The sequence below is a fragment of the Uranotaenia lowii genome, chromosome 3 (assembly GCF_029784155.1).
Source record: "Uranotaenia lowii strain MFRU-FL chromosome 3, ASM2978415v1, whole genome shotgun sequence".
Classification (NCBI taxonomy): Eukaryota; Metazoa; Arthropoda; class Insecta; order Diptera; family Culicidae; genus Uranotaenia; species Uranotaenia lowii.
Window position 1 is genome coordinate 142,542,895 of NC_073693.1, and position 13,453 is coordinate 142,556,347.

A 13,453-nucleotide genomic window follows, 5' to 3' on the forward strand; every position below is an offset into this window, starting at 1 on the left:
CCCTGAGAGGGGCAGTGCAATTTTTGAAGTGATTTTGTACAAACCCCTGAGAGGGGCAGTACAGCTGATGATTTAAAGTACAAACCCCTGCGGGGGGCAGTACAGACGATGGAAGTACACGGTACAAACCCCTGAGAGGGGCAGTACAATTAATGAAGTTGTGAGGTACAAACCCCTGAGAGGGGCAGTGCAATTTTTGAAGTGATTTTGTACAAACCCCTGAGAGGGGCAGTACAGCTGATGATTTAAAGTACAAACCCCTGCGAGGGGCAGTACAGACGATGGAAGTACACGGTACAAACCCCTGAGAGGGGCAGTACAATTAATGAAGTTGTGAGGTACAAACCCCTGAGAGGGGCAGTGCAATTTTTGAAGTGATTTTGTACAAACCCCTGAGAGGGGCAGTACAGCTGATGATTTAAAGTACAAACCCCTGAGAGGGGCAGTACAGACGATGGAAGTACACGGTACAAACCCCTGAGAGGGGCAGTACAATTAATGAAGTTGTGAGGTACAAACCCCTGAGAGGGGCAGTGCAATTTTTGAAGTGATTTTGTACAAACCCCTGAGAGGGGCAGTACAGCTGATGATTTAAAGTACAAACCCCTGAGAGGGGCAGTACAGACGATGGAAGTACACGGTACAAACCTCTGAGAGGGGCAGTACAATAAATGAAGTTGTTAGGTACAAACCCCTGAGAGGGGTAGTGCAATTTTTGAAGTGATAATGTACAAACCCCTGAGAGGGGCAGTACTGCTGATGATTTAAAGTACAAACCCCTGAGAGGGGCAGTACAGACGATGGAAGTACACGGTACAAACCCCTGAGAGGGGCAGTACAATTAATGAAGTTGTGAGGTACAAACCCCTGAGAGGGGCAGTGCAATTTTTGAAGTGATTTTGTACAAACCCCTGAGAGGGGCAGTACAGCTGATGATTTAAAGTACAAACTCCTGAAAGGGGCAGTACAGACGATGAAAATGTACGAGGTTGTGAGGTACAAACCCCTGAGAGGGGCAGTGCTATTTTTGAAGTGATAATGTACAAACCACTGAGAGGGGCAGTACTGCTGATGATTTGAAGTACAAACCCCTGAGAGGGGCAGTACAGACGACGGAAGTACACGGTACAAACCCCTGAGGGGAGGAGTACAATTAATGAAGTTGTGAGGTAAAAAAACCCCTGAGAGGGGCAGTGCCATTTTTGAAGTGATAACGTACAAACCCCTGAGAGGGGCAGTACAGCTGGTGATTTGAAGTACAAAACCCTGAGAGGGGCAGTACAGACAATGGAAGTGTACGATACAAACCGCTGAGAGGGGCACTACAATTAATGAAGTTGCTTGGTACAAACCCCTGAGAGGGGCAGAGCAATTTTTGAAGTACACCTGATATGTACAAACCTGATAGGGGTAGTACACTTTCAGAGAAAATAAAGTGCACGCCAATGTGAGGGTCAGTTCTAATGGAGTGGTATGGTACAAACTCCTGAAAGAGGCAGTACATTTTTTAAAGCGATAAGGTACAAACTCCTGAGTGGGGCAGTACAATTGATGACTTAATGCACAAACCCCTGAGAGGGGCAGAATAGACGATGGAGGTTTGAGGCACGTACTCCTGAAAGGAGAGGTGCAGCTCATTATTTAAGGTAAATAAAGTGAGAGGATAATACAGTTGATGAAGCCGTAAGGTACAAACCCTTGAGAGGCGTAGTACAACTGAAAAGTTGTCGATTCCGCATGCATAGTTATCATAAATTTCCAATTTGTCCGCGTTTTACACTTATCGATAAATACTCAACTTATTTTTATAAAATTAAACGGCCGTAGTATTGAACTCGTCCACGCGCGATGATACCGGAGCAATCACTGAATAGTTTACTCGAACAATAATAAAGAGGAGCAAGATAACCGATTGGAATGGATTATCGGTTACCATAAAAAAATAAATTCACCTCAATGTGTTTAGAAACTCTGCATATTTAAGTTAGCGCACGTTTTATATTATGGCAAATTTTTAAATTCAAATTTGACCTTTAATTGTACGTCCTTTTACTTGTTGTGTAGATGTCTTTAATCGTTTGGCTAGTTTTAGTCGATAGGGGAGCAAAAGCTGATTTTGTAATTGGATGGATGAAATTTGGATACGTCAGTTAAATAATGAGGCTGTCTGTTAACGTTTAAATAAATAATTAAACTAGTTTAATCATTTATTTTAGCCGGGGCGGTGCAAAGTGTAACCGTTCGTTACAAAATCTTTATGTTTTTTTTGTTGGTGCCGTTTACACTGAACCTCAAAAATACCCAAACTTGAGAACTTTCCCCGCCAACACGAATGAAACTCCCTCCCTACAGGTTTGGCTATTGGTGGCATAAACCAAAGTTAAGCTTTTAAAGGAGAACTCATCCCCCAAAATCTGATACCGCAATAAAATGGAAATCAAAATAAAAAAAATTACTACAGGTACGGGAATCACACCCATACATGCAATGGCACTGCGATTACCATCTCAGGATGCTAACCGCTCGACCACCGAAAGGTTGTTGAGAGAGGCAGCTACATCATCGTATATGCGAAACTTTCTGCGAATGAAGCGGGAATAAAAGTTATCCCCCAAAAAAAAACAGTTCTTCGCTTTGAACTTACCCCCCAAACCTAAATCTGCCACGATGGAGGTAACAGTATAAGATGCGCTTACAACAAAAACCCCCCAAAAAAACAGTTCTTCGCTTGAAGGACAAGTTTGGCGTATTGGCAAGCTGTGATTTTTTCACAAACTTAAGTTGTCAATCTTGAACTTTGGTTTGGCGGGTGGCAGTTCTCAAGTTTGGGTATTTTCGATTTTCAGTGTAAATAATTGAGTGAACGTTCACATTGCTAAAATTTGTTAGTTAGAATGTCAATATTGTTATTAGTTTAGTTGGGAATTGTAATTTTAATTTTTCTTCAACACACTGAAAATTGTCAACACACTGTACACAAGAACACATGTGGGACTTAGGAAAATTGTCGGAGTAAGAAAAAGGTGTGGAACATGGGTGTGGAATATATTTTACTCTGCATTATCAACTCCCCATTTTGATTTAAAAATTGGCGGTTTCCCTGGCTATACTCGGCCATTTGAATCTAGGCGGCGAGTGTGACAAAACGTTCAAGTGGAGTTGTGAGTTGGAAAATATTCAAAGTCTTTTTGAAAGGTGGAAGTGATACTGGAAGTAGCAGGCTGTTGAAAGCATTCAGGTAGGCCTTACAAGAAGCATTAGTATGCTGGAAAGTTGCCGCAGCGTTTATGCAATTTGGTAACGTTTTTTTTATACGTCCACAGGACCTTTTGGTTGTTCTTAAATATTGAATTAACTCACCCGTCACACTCCCACGGCCTAACGGACTTTGCTTCCGTTACGTCTAACCCGTAAAGGATCATCGACATCCTCTGGTCTGCGGGCCATAATTATTAAGGAGGATTCCCTCGGACCAAAGAGGGTCCTAATTCCCAAGGAGGGCCTCTCTCGGCTTGACCAATCGGGCCAGCATGGGTCAGTCGATTACGCTTATTTGAGAAGCGCCTAGCATAGCAGAACTCCACGCGACCTGGTCCAACCGTTATTATCGGACTGGTCATTCCCACCCATCGTTCCGGTGCACAGATTTCCATCGGTGCACGTCAGAGTGGCATAGGAGCTGACGAGCTCGCCATTTTGAATGAAAGCAGCGTCATCGTAGTCATCAGGAGCAGCGGTACGTACCAAAAGTTTGCGCAAACACACCCCACACACATACACTTTACAATAAACACATTAGAATTGAAATAGTTTTGGTTTTTTCATTTTCTTTAATAAAATTAATAAATATCCTCAATAAATAGTTTTCCATTAATTACAATAGCCCATATCAGTAAGGTGAACATTCGAAAGTCCGCGACGTCCTCACAGTTACCCAGTAGCAGGCAGACCCTCAGACCCAGCTCGAGGGGTCTCTTGTTCCAGAGATCGAAGTCGAGAAGAAGTAAAAATAAATCAAAGTAATACATTCTTAAGCGGGCCATAGACTACACCACATTTGTACAAATGCGATGAAATTCGATGAAATTATGCCGCTGTAAATACGATTTGTATCATGTATGGCACTGCTTAAATGACCGCACAAACCGTTTGAGTGAAATCAGTCGGGATCGACGATTTTGTACAAGCAACCCTTTGCGGCATGGTATATGGTGCTACTTGTACAAAACTCAGGCCATTTACTCAGCCCCAGTCGGGGTTGAGAGGGTTTTTGTTGTTGTTGTTGCTGTTTCCGCCAGCAATCGTTTGTGCTCGCGTGAAATATATAATATAACATATGTTTGTATCGTGTGTGGGCTAGTGTAGAATCGAACAATCGTCGTGGAATCATCGAATTTGCTCAAGCCATTTGTGTCTATGGCCCGCCTAAAATCGGTCCGGATCGAAATATTTTGTACAAACCACCCTCTGTGGCATGGTGCTGTTTGTACAAAATTCAGGCCATTTACTCAGCCCCAATCATGATGGAGGTGTTTTTTTGTTGCTGTTGCTGTTTTCGCCAGCCATCGTTTGTGTTCGCGCGAAATTTGTTTGTATCGTGTGTGGGCGAGCATAGATAAAAACAAATCTTCGTGGAATCATCGAATTTGCACACGCCATTTGTGTAGTCTATGGCCCGCTTTAGAGTCCGCTATCGTCTTCCTCCGCTGTGATTTTGAATCTGCAAGAATCTTCCGGATGTTCAAAAACCGTTGCACCTTCTGGATGTTCCATTCTGCAGTGTCTTCGACAGCTTTCCGGCATCCACATTTCCTTGGAATCTATCGTCGCGCAAGAATGCAATGTGAAGGTAATAAAAAAAGACATACACCGTCTTAGCCGATTTAGGCTTTACAGACTGAATAAATGACGCGGACAACTTAAGATTAACATTTAACACCCAGTACCGGGATGGGAATCGAACCCATGCCATCAATGGACCAGCGATTACCGTCGTACCACGCTAACCACTCGACCACAGAGACGTACATGTAATGTATTTATGTGGTTTTGTATTCGAGTTATTTTCGTGTTGAGAACAGAACTACACAGTAAACGAAAATTACCGAGTTCGGTAATTTTTTTTACAGAAACACTTCTGTAATCGAATATTTTCGGTAATTGATCAACTTGACGTCTTGTTTTTAACGAGCCTCGTTAATCAGCTATCACCCTACCGAACTTCGTTCATTAATATGTAAACAAATCTCTTCGCAATTAGTTTTCGGTAAAAAAACACCGAAAACTGTAAAGTAAAACTGAAAACTGCCGCTGTCAAGACAAACGTCAAAATGCGTTTGTCCTTTTCTGGCATTTTTTTACATTTTCCTTCGCTCTCTTGCAGTCGTAATAAATGGCCTCAACTTTGATCGTGTGCTCGAGCGAGAAGCTGAAAAACTCGTAGCCATTTTTTAAAGTTTGGGTTTCGCGTGTGTGGTGTTGTAAAAAATTCAAACAAAACACATATTGCACCCCGTTTCCATTCGGAGCCTTATCTTGAGGTGGGGGAGATTTGGCCAGTTTAGCGGCTCATTCCGGTCCACATTTTGTCAGCTGCGAAGGGGCAGCAGGTCCCAACAAGAAGACCTACGCCGATAGCTCGCCGAGCGACAGCAGCAGCAGCTCCGAGGAGTACGGCAATAAAGTCAAAGTCTTTAATATTTGTGGTTCCATTGGAGCAGCAGGAAAATAATGTTTCGCCGGTGGGGAAGTGGATTGCCAAGGAAGCTTCCGGAACACCGTTCCAAGGAATCAAATTCCTTTCTGAAGAAGGTAAAAGTTTAGTTACATTTGTTCCGTGTCGAAATTTTATTGTAACGATTTTCTCTTATTTCTACAGAGGCAATCCGAGCTCGATGACGATCAAAATGAAAATCCGAAGAGTTTTAAAAGGCAATAAAAAAAATGTTTTAAACTAACTCGGTTTTTCGCTCAAGGCGCCTTCTGGAAATTCCGGTAATATTTACCGAAAACTGTCAAATTTTTGGTAATTTCTTCCGAAAACCATAAAGCGTATGGTAATTTTAGGTAATGATGCGCTGTGTGCACACATAGCGGGATGATTCGATTCGAGCACAGCATCGTAAGCTAAAATTATCAAACGTTTTTTGGTTGCATGTATCATACACAGTAAACGAAAATTACCGAGTTCGGTAATTTTTTTACCGAAATCCAAACATGTGTTAATCGTTAAACTGTTCGGTAAAAAATAAACGAACATCGGTAAATGAAGAGTCTATTTACCGATGTTCGTTTATTTTTTACCGAAAAAATTACCGAACAGTTTAACGATTTACACATGTTAGGATTTCGGTAAAAAAATTACCGAACTCGGTAATTTTCGTTTACTGTGTAAGCTGAAAGTGCCGAACATTTTACGGGTATCGGTAAAAATTACCGAAAATTTTACAGTTTTCGTTAAATATTACCGGTATGTCGGTTAAAATTACTGAAATTTCGGTAAAAATTACGGGTTTTTCGGTAAAACTTACCGATTTTTCTGTAACTTACCGAAATATTTACCGGCATTTCGGTAATAGTTACAGGTATTTCGGTAACTTATACCGGTCGTTCGGTAAATAAAACCAAACATTTGCAGCTTTTCGGTAAAAAAATTACGGTATTTCGGTAATAGTTCTAGATAATTGGGTAAACATTACAGGTATTTCGGTAATAATTTCAGGTTTTCGGTAATTTATTAAGGTATTACAGTAAATTCTACCAGTTGTTCGGTATATACTACCGAGCTTTTATTGTTTTCCTTTTAAACATTACCGACCTTTCGGTTATAATTACAGGCATTTTGGTTCAACAATACCGGTTGTTCGGTAATATAGCAAACTGTCACGTTGACAACTGTCATAATTTGACAGATGATCTTAGATATGATCAGCCGAGGTTCGGTAAAGTTTTACCGAAAAAGGTCTGTAATATTTGACAGCTGTCACTTCTCTGCCATGAGAAAAATTACCGAACGGTTTAACGAACTCCACATGTTAGGATTTCGGTAAAAAAATTACCGAACTCGGTAATTTTCGTTTACTGTGTATATTACTAAGACTGATTTATTTTTAAAAAAAATGTATGACTGGTGAAATACCAATGCATACAAGCGAGATTCATAGTATAATCTGGCACTTGCAAATCATATCCGATACATGAATATTGATTTCATCACTCAATTTCAAAAGTCTGTAAAATCTGGGCACCCTGACTGAATCTGGGCAAAATCTGTGTCTGACAAAGGGTCAAAAGTCTGTGTTTCACAGACAAATCTGGGCACCTGGCAACCCAGATTACAATAGATTTTGTATTTAAATGATGGAAACATCCAAAAGATTTGTTATAAGCTAGTTTAACCCACATCATTTAATTGCACCGATGATAAACTGTGGTTCAGATGATATCTATTATGTTTTTCTATATGCAAACTGCAGGCCAGCAAAGAAGCTGCTCACTTCTGTTACTTTAATTAAGGCGTCTACAGCACCTGGTATTTCGCCTTTGTGCAATCCGCGCAAGGCAATGGGGCCGTCCACATACCACGTGGACAACTGGGGGTGGGGTGTATAGAAATGTCCACGCTTGTACACAGAGAGGGGGTAGGTGTTTGGATCATGTACACGTGGACATACATACTTACAAAGCGTTTTCTAAAGGTGAATAAATATTAAGATGTTAAATCAAAATCTTAAAATTGCAAAGCTTTCCAGTTTAAGTTTGAACGATTAGTAGCCACTTGAAAGCAAGTGATAAATATGATAATTTAGAAATTAAAAATTATTAAAATTATTTTATATTAGAAAATGCTTATTCGTTTTTTCAAAATTAACCAATAACAAAAAGGCAATAAATTAGATTTAGAAAAAAAACTTTCAAATCTGTCCACGTGGACATCAGGGGAGGGGGTAGGGGTTTTCCAAATGTCCATCCTTGTCCACGGAGGGGGAAGAGTGGGTCGAAAATCTAACTTTATGTCCACGTGGTATCTGAACGGCCCTGAACAAACTATTTCCTTCCATCAATCTAGTGGTATCCTGAAAAATCTTGATTTTTTCTTTGCGGTGCCCGGTTTTTGACAAATCCACCTGGCATCCCTAACAGAATGTGCTTTCATCTTTCATGCTGTTTTATGCAGCTCTACCAGCTCTACACGGAAAATAAAAAAAAGGTAGAATTTACCTTTTTGCGAGGTGAATTTTTTCCACCCCTCTTTCGAGGTAAATTTTACCTTTTTTTCATTCACCTAGCAAAAAGGTAAATTTTACCTTTTTTCAATTCACCTAGAAAAATGGTAAATTTTACCTTTTTCGCATTCACCTAGCAAAATAGTAAATAATATCGTTTTCCCATTCACTGATTTGAAAGGTAAATGCTAGTTGGTTTGGTTGGTTTCTTCAATAAAAATGAAAACAAAATTCATTCAAAAATTTATATTTATTTTAAAAATAAATAGGGACAATTCATGATATTATTTTTTTAAATATATCACATTGTTTAAAAAAATTATTGAGGTAAGTCATTTTTTCGCCAGGCTCGTGGCAATTTGGCTTCGCGTTCTTCCGCGCCATAATGGCGACTTATCCAGTCAGGTCCGGCTTTTCCGGAATGATATCTGGAGGATGACGTGGAATACACCTCGAAGCTGGGCTGATCTGAAATAAAAACAAATTATTATGATGAGAACCAGCACAACTAAATAATAGCTAAGAAAACACTTACAATTCTGTTCCGATTTTTCCATATTGACACGAAACAAAACTTCCCTTCTGAACGACAAAACAGCTTAACCTCAATTAACGGATTCGGCAAATAGTTCTTTTGTTCGAGATGATTGTACCGTTTTGTTTAGCTCAATCCAGGTCAATTCCACCTCGCTAAGAGGTAAGTTTTATCCTATTTGGATTTACCTTTTTTCTAGGTGAATTATACTTTTTTTATTGAGCTCAATTCAGATAAACTTCACCTCGCTACGAGGTAAGATTTACCTTTTTTGGATTCACCTTTTTTCTCGGTGAATTGTACCTTTTTTCCAACCTCGATTCAGGTAAATTTTACCTCGCTGTGAGGTGAGTTTCACCTCGAAGAGGTAGAAGTTACCTTTTTGGCTTTCACGAGCGTTCACCTTTGCTAACTCGGTAAATTTTACCTTTTTATTATTTTCCGTGTACCTAAAATGCTGGCAGATGAAGAAAGATCTCCGATTCAGCAGTCCTCGAAGAGAGAGTTGACATACATTTCTAGCATAGAATTGATCATACCTAAAATTTTGTTATGGTAATGATTTATTTTTGAATCCATTTGAGTTGGAATTCGTTATCTTCGGTCGGTTGATTTACATTATTCTGAGCTGTAAAATTTACTTTCAGTAGTGAAACTTTTCGTTCATAACTGTTCTCTTGCAACGCTAGACTCCAGTCTCGGATCTCTCACTCTCGCCATCGAATGTTGCTGTGCGCGGCCATTTTGGTGATTTTTGTATCGTGTGGTGATTTTTCGAAGTGGCAGTCAGCCCAACTAGCAGCAAGCTGCAAATAAAATCGAAATTTTACCCTTCGTGAAAGTGCGGTTGCAATATCAAAGGGACACTAGTTGTTTCCGGTGGCCGCGGGGAATCCGCTGTGAATATTTTGGTGCCGAGTAAAAGCCGTGACTTGCGGTAAAGTGAATTTTGATCCTCGCCGTGAGCTGCCGACAGCAAAAGGCTGAATGGAAGACATTTTTCTTCGCACTGAAAAATCCTCTTCATTCTGTGTTTTTTTTCATAGGATATTTTTAATGCCGTTCAAGTAGGAAGAATTGGGACTCATAATCGTGTAATTGGGTTTAACCGTACTCTATGTATACCGCAACGTTGGAGAAGGTCATTATTCAGTAAGTTGCTTCAATCCCGGATATGGTAGTTCTTTGTGGGGTTGGCAAAATTTCAGATGAAAACGTGCCTCCCTGCAGTTTTTTTTTTTTGGAAAGTTACAGTGCCAGTTAGGTGTCTGGGAATCTAAAAACCGTATGCTTACCAATCCAAGTAAGCCGCGGGAGTGACAGAGCGAAATGATCCGGTGGTTATGAATGGGCAAATGAGAAAGACTTATGAATGAATATTCGTTTTGACAGCTAGCTTAGCTGGTGTGTGGGTAAGGGGAATTCACTTCGCAGTGTGGGAAACCAGTGATGCCAGATAGCATAGGAATTAGCCAGTTTTCCTTCTGTAAGGTAACTATCTCAAGGCCGCCATACATTACACAAATGGCGTGTGCAAATTCGATGATTCTACGACGACTGCATGCATGTATGCCCGACCACGCAACATATTTAGCGCTAAAATGTTGGCGAAAACAGCAACTAAATAAATAAACCACATCCACCCCGGTAAGAGCTGAGTTAACGGCCTGAAATTTGTACAGGCAGAAAAATTTCGATCTCGGCTGATTTAACTCTAACCGACTGCGCATTCATGCAAGGAGTGCCATGCAAATAGTATCCACAGCGACAGAATTTCATCGCATTTGTACAAATGTGGTGTAATGTAAGACCCGCTTTACTGCTGCTCATGGCAAAGTTCGTCCCATTTGCTTTTTTATCATTCTTCAGTTTATCGCTGGAATCACTTATATTTTATCTATAGTATCAGGGAAAAACTTTATTTTCAGTACTTTGTTCTGATAAACATTGAAAAAACATCAAGTCATTAGGTGTCATTGCACAAATGATCGCAAGCCGGTCCCATATGAAATATACACGGATAGGCAGTGTCGCTAGATATAATAGTCATCTACCATGCATGGTAATGCATAAGTTGATCTCAGCAATAAGGCATTTCCCCATTTGTCAGACGAACAGCTGATTTCTCATGTTTACAATTTCTCGGCATATCGTGGTAGGGTTAACATAACAACATGACGCATGTTCAATGACCAGATAGTAACGAAATAAAATTGGCAATTCAATTGTAGTGGTTTTGCAAGCGCACCTTGGTGAGGAGAATATTAATTCTTTATTTAATGATTTGTAAATTCATAACAAGTTAAGACATGAAGGTATGTTGATGCTTTTAATTAAAGAAGTTTTTAAAAAAAAACCATTGAACAGTGCTTATCATCAAAAATCAAAATGGCGACCAGTTGGGGTTTACATTTTTCAAAACAAAAACAAAAAGCTACTCTACCGCCATATGTCTCGGGAAATATGTACTCTATAAAGAACTCTTATAAAATTTTATTCGAGGCATTTCTAAAACTCAGCCACAAAATTGCATAAGCAAATGAATAATTGGAAAATATGTTGGCATCACTGGTTTTTCGATATTTTCCTTCATTGGTGGTTGTGGGTTTCAGAACAGCCCTCAGATGGTAGCTCTTTTTCACGTATCTGATGGACGAATTTTACTGGCACTGAAAGTGGACAGTTGAGTTGACGACGACGGCAACGAATGTCGTATCGTTGTGTCGATAAGCGACACATGGTTTCCGGAACTCGGCCATTGCAGAAATTGTGTTAATCAGGATTATCTCCAGTGTTCTTACGGTAATCATTCGAATTATTTCATAAGCTCGTCACTCCTGGGAAGATAGGTGTGATATTTGAACAAAATGTGGTCAAGGCAAAAATATGTCATGAAGAATCAATGTGGCAGCGGTAGACATATTGGATCTTGAATTATGTGAGCGAATCTGATCAGTTTGCAATAATAATTAATCCATATTTTCTGTACTCCTGCAAGACATTTTGTGGAAAAAAAATTATTCAATGGAAGATAATTTTTGATTGAGCAACCAGTCGAAGCACAGTAGCTGTAGAAGTGGAAGAAAAAATTGAATTATTATAAAATGATTGAATGAAAGAGCAAAAATAAGGTGGAAAAAGTCAAAAGTGACAGTGTATCGAGCTGTCAGTGTGAGAGAAACAGAAAAAAGGCAAACCCAAGTTGCTACAACGAGTGAGAAGAGTTTGAAATAACAACATTAAGCTGCAAGAGTGAAACGAACCGCACAGGCGAACGAAATAGCTGCACTATCTCGGACGTTGTAAAACGTCAATTCACTTAACGAATACTGTTAAAGAAAAATAAATAATTGAAACACACACTCATTCAGCGGGAATCAACATCGCAAGTGTCGGTGAAATCGTGCTGTGTGATTTCGAAGTGAATTTTCTTCAGCCAGAAGAAAAAGAGCGAATCGGTAATAACAAGTGGTTATAAAAGCAAATAAGAAGAGGCGAAATATCAAGTGATAATAGAATAATCAGTGGTTTCTTTTTGTTTAACACATCTGTTGGCTATCTTGTGGTTAATTTTTGTACTTGTGAATCGAATAGTGCGAACAATTCTATCAGGTATAGAAAAAAAAGTTTGTACGGAAAGTAGGTGATCACACTGTCTTCGGTTTGCAAACGGGAAGAGTGTGAAATAAAGCTACAGAAAAACTGCATGGACTTTTCTTTACGTTCCGTCGAATGTCGATAGAAAAAGTAGTAGCTAGAAGCAGGCAAGTCATCGACTACTGCACACACATGTAAAAGGCCTTGGTGGAGCGAGACACGTCTGGCTACTGGACCCAGCCCAGGAAGCGCTCGTCTCCTTTTTCTGTGCTCCTCCTTGCAAAGGAAGGATAAAGTCACGGTTTTTTGGGGAAACCCTCTTTGAAAACAGGATCTGTCAAGATCAGAATCGAAGGTGAACTGCACACAAGATATGGATACCGGTAAGTTATGATTCATCGCTAGAATTATCTACTGTTAAAAAGGTTAATTTTGAGTATTTTTTTTGAAAATTTCATCATTGAGACGTTCTTTAACTTAATACCATTTTACATGGACTCATGTCTTGAAACAAAAGTTTAACTTGACTGATCGAATATGGACCTACCTAAATTAGCAGTTAAAAGTACGTCTACATCTAAATAAGTCTAATTGACCGTATTGAATATGATTGCCATTTATTGACATGTCTTTCAAAATTGGTTTGTCACCGCCAGCTTTATTCAAACGATTTAACGTAAAATTATCTTTAAGTTCACTGCTTACGACCTTGACTTTCAACTATCTTCCGTCCCAGGTTTATTTGCCTGTCTACTCCCTAAAAGACCTGTCCTGATTATAACTGCTGTATCACTTTTGTTTCTCAATCGACTGTTACAAAATCCATAATGTTGGAATTCTTCTAGCGTAGCTTAAATGTGAAATTCAACTAGATTTTTTTTAAATTCAACTAGAAATACTTTTTCAATAAATTCTAAGATCATGACCACAAAAACTGTTAATTTTATATGTAAAAATCTTACTTTTCAATCAATCAACCGTCAGAGTTGTCTGAAGTAAGAAGAAAAATCTTGAAAAATGGATTGCAAAGCTGATGTAATTTGAAAAAAATGGCATCATTGTTTTCTTAAAATAAGAAACACTAAATTTCAGCCGA

At 39.4% G+C, this 13,453-nt stretch overlaps 1 protein-coding gene across 6 annotated transcripts in view; it reads left to right on the plus strand.

Annotated features, from left to right (window-relative positions):
- The window catches only part of LOC129757691 (la-related protein Larp4B), a 79,054-nt gene that overhangs the window by 21,960 nt on the left and 43,641 nt on the right, over window positions 1-13,453 (plus strand). Inside the window, exons 1-3 of one of the 6 annotated variants that reach the window (XM_055754979.1) lie at window positions 9,516-9,912; window positions 11,373-11,562; window positions 11,759-12,740. The exons of 1 other annotated variant lie outside the window; for it this stretch is intronic. In XM_055754979.1, the coding sequence (XP_055610954.1) occupies window positions 12,731-12,740 (10 nt within the window). In that variant the 5' untranslated portion in view covers window positions 9,516-9,912; window positions 11,373-11,562; window positions 11,759-12,730. Of the gene's footprint in view, window positions 1-9,515; window positions 9,913-11,372; window positions 12,741-13,453 lie in introns of those variants that run through there. 4 more of the 6 variants (XM_055754978.1, XM_055754975.1, XM_055754977.1 and 1 more) reach the window with 4 other exon arrangements.